We start from the raw sequence: 9,993 nt of genomic DNA, 5'->3' as shown, positions 1-9,993 counted from the left end.
CATCTATTTAGTACTTTCCTATATAAATTTAAGTAAGCAAAATTCCTTTTCCTTGTTGTACTGCATTCTCACTCACACTGGTTTTGCATGCCCAGCCAAAAAAAATTTCTTAAATGAAGTACCAGAACCCTGCAGATGGAAAAAGTGTATTTGATATTCCTCTTCATTTTCATGTATTTTGACTTCAATGACTTCACATAATCACTACTTGCCTTCTTATATGTAGCAGATAACCAATAAAGGAATCAGAAACACTAATGTCCTTGTACCGATACTAATGTAAATGTTTCTGATTCAGAGGTCGCCCAGACTTACAGAATACATTTCTGACTTGTGGAATATAACTTTGAAAGGTTCTTGTTTCTGGGACTGTTGTGATTAAGCAAGTTATAAATATTTTAGAAGCAGAAGAACGATGTAGTATTGTGCTTCAAGAACTTCTATTCACACAATAGCTTTGGCTTAGTAATTTTCCTTCTTTTTTAAAATATTTGAGAAATGTGTACTGTAGCATAAGTTTTTGACCGGTGGTATGCACTTCATCCTGTATCACAAGAGGAAAATTTTGAGAGAAGTCTTCCATTACAATATATTCTCACCCTCTTTTTCCTTTTTAATGTTGAGGAAATGAGCTTGTTTCTTTGCAACAAAATGATGCCTTTTTAGATTATTTTAATTTTCAGTAAATTTATATATGTACTCTTGAAATGAAGAATTTAAGTAGTTAGTTAACAGCAGTCAACAGAAACCCACTGTTTGAAGATAATTTCTGTATTAAAATCATTCCAGCTCTCTTGCAGTAATCTGAGCAGTTCATTAGTGCCTGGACATTTTTCACATTGTGACAGCATGCATGTTTGATTTTCTCTATGACATACCATGGTTGAGAGGAGAATTTTATAATCAAATTTCAATTTTAGAACAGATAACATGAGTTTTACATTTTGGTGGCTGATACACACACACAGAGTGAGTATCTGACCCACCAGCCAGAACACAAAATTTAGGTCTTAAATCAGCAAATTTTGAAAAACCAATTTTTAAATTATGTTTTTCTTTGAAGGCTGTGTACAATTCTTTTAAAATACATAAGTTAAACCTTTTTTGAATATTAATTTTCTTCCCGTCGGCTTGGGTTATCTGAATGGGAAAGTAAAACCAGATCATTAAATGCTGTTCAATTAATTTGCAAACTTCAAGAGGACTCGCCATATTCTGAATATGACCTTCAGAGGTCATATTCAGAACCCTGGTAGAAGGCCTTGTTCTTCCCTCAGTCAGAATGCCACCGATGCGAATACCACATCGGTGTATGACTAGGAAATGAAATCTTTAAAACAAAACACGTCTATTGAAGCAATTTTAACGCTCAGATTAATAATAGAAAGAAGCTTAAAGAAAAAAAACAACTTATTTGGCATTTATAGACCTGAAAAAGGCACTGGATAACATAGGCTGAAATAAAATGTTCAGCATTTAAAAAAAATTAGGGTTGAAGTACAGGGATTGAAAAACAATTGTTAACATTTACTGGAACCAAACAGCAACAATATTAATTGAAGAATATAAGAAAGAAGGTGTAATGAAAAAGGCAGTCGTACAAGGATGTTCCCTATTCCCGTTACTTTTTAATCTTTACATAGATTAAGCAGTTAATAATGTTAAAAGAGCAATCTTGATCCTGATATTATATTTTATTTGAGTACCTACTCAAATAGAAGAAAAGGTGAAGATAAATAAATTCACTTAATACTTGTATTGTTTTATGATATGCACATTATTATTATTAAATATTTACAAACAAATCTTTGTTATAAGAAAATAAATATTGGTTGATTATTCTGATAGTATATTTATTATAACTATAGTATGTTCTTACAAAAAAATTTAACCACCAACCATGGAAGCAAAATGAACTGTTCTGGCATTTGCCTTGCAACCAAGGGAAACCATGGAAAAACCTTGGTCAGAACATCGACAATATTTTAAACCATATAGCATTACAAAAAAATAAACGTTACGATCAGAAATAATTGTAAGTTCGAATAATTATATTACATTCTGAAATAAAATAAATTGAGAAAGAAAAATCTCATATTTTTTTGAACATATTCTTGTCAGGAAGGAGCCCTACATTAGTTAACATCAAACATTTACAATTGTCTTTACTCATTTATGATTATAAATATAAATAAGAACAAACCCTTGTTTTGATATACAAAACATAAAGTTTTGATACCTTAATGTATACTTACTGGGCAACATGAAAGTTTTATTCATAATATTTGTAATTAACACTAAATATTTTTAGTTTTTCTTTTGCAAAAGAAATAACCATTTTCACAATTACATAAATAAATAGTATAAATATAATTAAATTAATAAAAAGTTTTTCAGTAATAAAATAATTGTTAATATAAATTTAACACAACAAAATCAGAAAGAAATTAAACAAAAATATTAAAAAAAATATTGTACTTGAAATAATAATTAACAATATTACTTTCAATGTAAAAAAAAATTAATTTTACATAATATAAAACTAAGAATTATACAAAATTTCTGCATAATATTTCCAAATAAGGATTTATAACATTACAATACATTTAATAATAAAACAACATGAATTAAAAACATAAATTAGGATTTTGTTTTGATTTTCCTTGAAAATCTGATTTTCTGTATTAATTTTAATAATTAATTGCTACAAAGTACACGAAAATGATTCGATTATGAAATCAGTTTAAAAGTATATCCTTCTGCAACCTCAAAATGTTAAACTTTCTTCACAGTTTATAATCATCATCTCAGTAAGACAGATAATAGTATTCAAAAGTATTCAAAAGAAAGTAATAGTATTCAACAGTATTCAAAAGAATCAATATTTTAAATATAAATAATATTACTGTAATACTTAAATTAATGCATCTTCTTAAGTTAGTTAATTGTGAAAATGATTTTTATATTAAGTACCTTGTAAAGAGCTTTTAAGGTAATTTTTAAGACCATTGATATTTACAAACTGATGAAGGTAACAAAAATAATTATAATTTGATGAAATTTGCGACTGTCATATGAAACAACTAAGATGTTATTCGACGATTTGGTTCCTTAATTTCTGAATCCGGTGATCATATGATGAAATCTTAACTATAAGTGCTGTACTCCCTCTGTCATGATGATCCTACATTTGATGAAATCTGCAAAGATATATAAATAGTCTTTTAAATACTTGTGTTAGAAAAAAATTGTTAAAATAAATAAACATAATGGATAATGTATCAGTCATTTCCCTGAGAAATAGAGCGGTCATGGAGGTTCAGATTCCTAGCCATCAAGATCACCTGATCTAACACCTTTTAGATTTTTGCGTCTGGGGATGCATGAAAAATATTGTATATAAAACAAAAATACATTCTAATGAGGAATTAATTGTTCGCATTATAACTTAAGGATAGCCCTGAAGAACTATGAAGAGCTACAAAACCAGTACAGAAGCGAGTCAAGAAATGTTTTGAAACTGGCAGGCTTGTTTTTGAATGTTTATTATAAACCAATAGGTACGATCTTCTGTATTGTTTGTAAATAAAATTCTAATTTTTCTAAACTTTCTTTTTGTTATTTGAATTATCTTGCACCATATTGTTCAGAATTAAGTTCTCTACAAGTTTTATTTAAAGGTTTTAGATGTTTATTACACATTTCACAAAGTTATTGTACATCAAACATAAAAATAGGTTTTTTACCCAATTTATTGATTTTCATCCCAGATTCCTTAAAAACTACTACAGATATAGTTGTGGTAGGTATTTTATTTAATTTTAAAGATAAAAAACCATTGAAATCACTAATTCTACCCCCTAATCAATGTCCAAAAATTTCAGTATGACCTGTTTCACCAGGGTTGCTGAAGTCTGAATGAAATCTGTAATTAGCCGTTACAAATGAAGCATTTAAGGGCGTATGTTTATATGAAATTTTCCATAAATTTAAGGTGTAGAATATGTTATAAATCCCGGGAGAACTTTTTTATACACTCTCAATCCAATTTAGCCTCCGGGAATCAGTCGGATATTACTTCTGAGAATGATATGTGAGTGTAGATGAAGTGTAGTCTAGTTCAGCTTTAGGTCAACCTTTTCTGAGATGTGTGGTTAATTGAAATCCAACCACCAAAGAACACTGATATACGCGATCTAGTATTCATATCTGTATTAAACTATCTGTCTTTACTGGGATTTGAATGTTCGAACTCGCGGCTTCAAAATCAGCTGATTAGTGAAGTTCGCCACTACACCAACCCAGTGGGTATAATGTCAATTTAAAAAAAAAAGGCAAATTGGCTATAGTTTCACCTCCCTCTTGAATATATTACGACAACCGTTATTTTTCTATTGGAGTTAAAGAACATATTAATAATATAAAGAAAGGCTGTTTCGATAAATCCAATTATGATTATCACATTTTATAAAATAAACATAATTACAACTAATTATTATAAAAATAATTACAAATAATTTTATTAAAATGTTAGTTTTTTCCACCGATTATTATAAAACAAGCAATCTCGAAACATTATTGTAATAACAATAAATTAATAAAGGAACATATCAAATTTGAAGATTATTTTCTATTTAAATTAATAATTATCAAGTTGCCTAATTTATTTCCGTATACAAGACGTATACGTATACTTAAGACTTATTCGTAGGTTATTAGTGATGTATAATTTTTTATTTACGTTTTTAGTTTTAATGTTTTAAATTACAAAAAAAATATCTCTTCTGAGGATTGTCGAATGACCTAAAGCCCTAAGGATATAATATGAATTTTTGGTAAGGATGATTTTTTTATTATAACAAATTATTTAACATAACTTTCTACTTTATAAATAATTGTTTTTTTCTGATCTGAACAAATATAAATTTGAAAAAAATTATAGTTGTATTTCAAGTTCATATTAACTATTTAATCAAACACATGAAATAATATTAATGTAAATACATCAATAATATGTTACTACAAAATAATTAACGGTTAAGAAATCATTACAGAAAATTATTTCGAGCATATACTTATCTGTACATGTTGAAGTGGTCGCAGATAAATCATATGTTTGTCCTTCTTTTAATTCATCAACAGAACAATATTGTTTTTGTAAAAGTAAATCTTTTAATTGTGAAATAAACTGATTGTACAGTTACCTTTCTAATAAAGTATGCGTCGCTAATGATCTAAAAGCCCATTTTTTTTTCTCTTAAAAGCTCATGTTTTTAGGAAGACCAAAACCCGGACATTACACATTATACGAGAAAATATTTAGGTATAATATTTATTCATAATGATTACAAGCTTAGTGTTTTGTAAAGGTTCTTCAGAGTAAAGCGGTTCACTCCATTTTGTTAACAAACAAAATCAATTTTATCATCCCACAAGAATCTATCAAATAAAAAACCCAGAAGTTTTGCTTTACGGACAACAAAAATAGTATCACAATCATTAATGGGAATTCTGGCCATGCTATCTGCAGTGTTATGTTAGATGGTTACAATACATCTAGTGAATAATTTTTTAAAGCTGCAATTATGCAATTTTCAATTTATTTTTAATAATTATCTTTAGAAATAGGTAGTTGTGTTACCTGTGAGAACAATCACATCATTAATAAACAATAAATAAATTAATAAAACTTTTATCTGAGGTGATCCACATTCTACAACTTAAAAGTGTGAACCTAAATTTACATGTGCATTTTTGTCAAAAGATAAAATTTCTACTACCTGTTCACAATTTGTGAGGTACAATTTGAAATGAAAGTTTCTCCTGCTCCGAAAAATATATCAGAAAATTTAAAATGACATTTTTGTTCATCTTAAAGAATTTAAAATACTTTCTAAAAACTGGGAAATTGCTACGTCTTGTTGACGATTGCTAATGGAAACTTAAAAATGTATTTTCTTTACAAAGAAATTTGTAACGATAAACAAATAAAACCAGTCTGTCAGTTTGTGTACCGCACATACTTCTGAAAAAAATATAATTTTTTTTCAAAACCAAAGGTACAAATGTACACTATATAAAAAATATAAAGAAATAAAAGTGAACTGAAACCAGAGTATTATAGTCACAAGCAGAGAAAAGCAGACTGTAATAAAGCAAAAAAAAATGATAAAGATAGAGCAAATACAGATACTGAAGTTATAGTTTCTTGAAGTAAGTTTCTTTCTTGAAGTTATAAGTTTCTTGAATCCAGCCACAATTACAGGGAACATAACTCCATGCACACAGCTGTTGAGTCAGAGAAGTCGGTCAGTATTTTAATTTACCGACTGTAGCACAGAATTACGGCAATAATATTCTACCAGAACTACATTTGTTAGAAGAAAGAGAAGTAGAAAGTAATTAGAACTTAAAAACTTAATCTTTTTTTAAAAAAGCGAAGATTTTTATCTTTTGTTTTATTAAATTAACAGTAATTCTTAGTTTTATTAGATTAATTATTGTTATACAATATTATTAGCTCTGTTTATTTCTGTATTAAATTTCCAGTTGTTTTAATTAAATAACATTACTGTTATGGTTATTAGCAGTAGTTTGTCGATGCATCAATTGGTTAAATTACATTAAACAAATTTTAAAAAGAAAATACGAGCACTAGTTCCAATATGAGCGAGTTTTTGTTGTATATTTTTCTACTCTGATATTCTAATCTGTATTTTAATTTTTATAATTACGAAATAAAGTTGAGAAATCATTAATATTAAAAAAGACCTAAGCGCAAAAAAATTTTTTTTTAATATTTTAAAACCCGTAACTACTATAATTCAATGTAGTATATAAAATTAGTTATGTTTTTGTTTTAAAAAGTACTAACATTCGTTTTAATAAGAATTTATTTTTTTAAATTCATTTGGGTCTTAACTTCACGTACCTTGCTTAGTGAAAAAGGGCTGTTAGTAACTTTTGGCAGGACAGGAACAATATGTTCCTTTAAAAAAATATTACGTGAAACTTAACGCTGACGATCATAGCATTTAGCCAAATATTAAAGTTGTCTTCTGAACACTTCAAGGTGGATATTTATTTGAACTCCATGAATAGTTCCTGAAAGTACAAGTTTTACTAATTTGAAAAAATTAAATTTTTTTTATTGTTTTAGGAAGGTTTTAAAGTTTTTGTTTTACCGATCAGCAAACATTTTGGCTTGAAAAAGGTATGAGAAGTTAGAGGTGAGAAGGTAGTAAGTAGTTAGTTTAAGTATCAGTATATTTATGGAGGTAGTAGTTAATATCTATAAGACACGTTTCATTCTACATTAATATAATTATACAATTTTTTTTTTTTTATTTACTGAAATCATGCGGTAATAAAGATGTACTTATCTACAGAAGCGTACCCAAGTCATCAACTTGTATATCAATGGCAGTCTGGAGCAAGTGTAAGTTTTGAACAAGCAATGACACTATCAGAGTTTGAATTGATGGAAAGTCCACGACGCAATCTTACATTTCAAAGAAGAGAAAGCAAGTGTCAGTAATCCTAAATAAACTATGTGTATTATTACTATTTCTTATTATTAGAAAATATACCGGTCTCTATGGTAAACAGAATAAAGGTGTGATTTGTAGGATTGATTATCACTTTCTTGGTAGGCTTGATAATATGCACAGCACATTCTGTTCAGTTAAGAAATCGGCCTTCTAAATTAATCCTGGGAGTTGATACGTGTTCTGTATTAAAAGTGGATTTTTGTTTTCAGCAATCATTTGAAACTCATGTTAAGTTACTATTACTATTTTATGGCTATGACAGGTCATAAAATAATTATAATTTATTCATAATGTCTAACATATTGGTAGAAAAACATTAAAAATTGATATCTGAAAAATAAAACTGGATACATTGAAACTTTGATCATTATCTTATATTATGAATTACAATATTTCGTTGTATTTTAGCTTGGAATTGTCTCGCTAGCTAAATTTCATGTCGTTAACGGATGCAGTGCAAGGATATTTTTGATATTATTTGCAATGGCTTTTCTAAATCCTCCAATAAGATCAAATACCCATTTGATATCAAAATATTTTCAAGTGTGCCTAAAAAAAACCCCCCAGTTACTTTCAACCCTGTTATATTCTTTTATTTTATTTGTTAAAGGTTCAACAAATAATTCTTGCACAAGAACATGTATAACAGGATTTACTATATAAGCAGGTGGCTAATAGGGGTAATAAACTGCAAATATACTGGACAGATTTCTTATTTAGGCAAATTGTGGTAAACCTGGCCAACTTCTTAAGAAGTAAATTGCTTGTACGAAGTGATTCCATAAGTAAATTTCTTAATGGTGGGTTGGCTACTAAAGTCATCGCTTGAAAAATTAGATTCCTTAAGTAAATTGCTTGATAGGGGTGGTAATTAAAGTCATCGCTTTAGAAGATTGACTTCTTGCAGAGTAGAACTCATAAAGATGTCAAAACACTTTATTCACGCCTAGACGAGTTCTTATTTAAGTCGCTATTAAGAGTAATAAACCACAAATATATTGGATGAATTTCTTATATAAGCAAGTCACTGTAAATCTGGCAAAACTTGCTTATTAAGAAATAAGCAAATCGATGAGAAACCAAAACATATAATGCATAATGAACACAATTATGTCACGCTTATCTTGTAGATTTGAGTATCTACAATGGATAAGTGAACTCTGATAAGAATTGCATGTTAAATAGAAGAACAAAAACTGTTCTTGTTACCGCAGAAGAACAACAAAATATTTATTCAATTCTTCAAAATCAATACGGTTTCAATTTCTTTATTGGCCTATGAATTACTCCATTTGTGGCTTTTACATCTACTATATGAACTAGGTTGTCTGATCCCATAAATGTTTGTTATCAAGCCGTATTTCCATTGTAAGGAAGTAGTTAAATAATATTAAGACTAAACCATCACATAAGTTTCTTAATAGTTTGCCATTTGTTACATTGTAACTTTTAATATCAGGTTTAGGGATTGTCAGAGAAGATCCTATAAGTAGGTATCCAGCAGCCAGTGGCTGTGGATCCCTCGAATCAAAAATACAGTATATAATGAGCATTGAGTTTACCTACAATTTCTCCGAGTATGGTAAATAGTTTCTCAAAATTAAGAAGAGTTTGAAATGATGATGATGATATTTAACACTATCCTGCTTTCCCATAATCCGCTGAAAGAAGGATAAATGCCAAATTTATTCCCTGTGAAATAGCGAAGGTCTGAATATTGTTAGAGTTCTTTTGAATTAAATTTTGAAAATAATTCTTGTAAAATATTTTCCGTCTTAAAGTTTGTTTCGTTAACAGAAAACAGTTTGGAATGTCCTACATGAAGTTGTCTTCAGTGTGCAGATGAAACCCTCCAGTTACGTCTGAAACTAATTCTAATGTGTAGAAGCCTTTGTAATGGTTTTTGATTTCTGCCCGCTATGACAAATTACCAAAGGGCCATCATTGCTGACAGCTTGACACCATTACATGTTTTAGAAGATGAGATGAAATAGTCATTTTTTAGACTGAAATCATCTTCTATGCGCCTAAGAAAGTCTACAGAGTTAAATCCAAAACTAATTCTAAATGTAAAGAAGCCTTTGAAGTGGTTTTTGATCTCTGCTTGCCACAATGAATTACCAGTGGCCACCATTGTCGACAAGAGGAAGGTTTTTTTTTAGCCTCTGGAACCAACATTAGATAGTTTCAGAAGGCAAGATGAAATGGCAGTTTTGTAGAGTATATACAATATTTACTTCTACAACATTAGTAAACCTAAACGTGACTTTAACTTTAAAAAAATAAGAAACGAATAATAATACACCCGCCTCGTTGTGTGCAACAAGCGCATTTTTGTTTCTTTAAACAAAAAGAGTATATCGTTTGGAATAAATTCTTTTCTATTAATATTTTGAATTGATTTTCTTTATCTGTACGGATATAATTTCAAAAAATGGAATTG

General features: G+C 28.7%; 1 protein-coding gene across 3 annotated transcripts in view; it reads right to left on the bottom strand.

The window, feature by feature from the left end:
• Positions 1-1,759: 1,759 nt before the first annotated feature.
• LOC142330117 (protein HIRA-like) overlaps positions 1,760-9,993 on the bottom strand; it is a 46,424-nt gene continuing 38,190 nt past the window's right edge. For 2 of the 3 annotated variants that reach the window (XM_075375198.1, XM_075375197.1), the window contains 2 exons: positions 7,397-7,501; positions 1,760-3,200 (listed from right to left, as the gene is read on the bottom strand). In XM_075375198.1, coding sequence (XP_075231313.1) covers positions 3,151-3,200; positions 7,397-7,501 — 155 coding nt within the window. In that variant the 3' untranslated portion in view covers positions 1,760-3,150. The remainder of the gene's footprint in view (positions 3,201-7,396; positions 7,502-9,993) is intronic. The other variant, XM_075375199.1, reaches the window with a different exon arrangement.

The sequence above is a fragment of the Lycorma delicatula genome, chromosome 9, assembly GCF_047948215.1.
Source record: "Lycorma delicatula isolate Av1 chromosome 9, ASM4794821v1, whole genome shotgun sequence".
NCBI classification, from domain to species: domain Eukaryota; kingdom Metazoa; phylum Arthropoda; class Insecta; order Hemiptera; family Fulgoridae; genus Lycorma; species Lycorma delicatula.
This window is presented reverse-complemented; position numbering and strand designations above follow the sequence as displayed.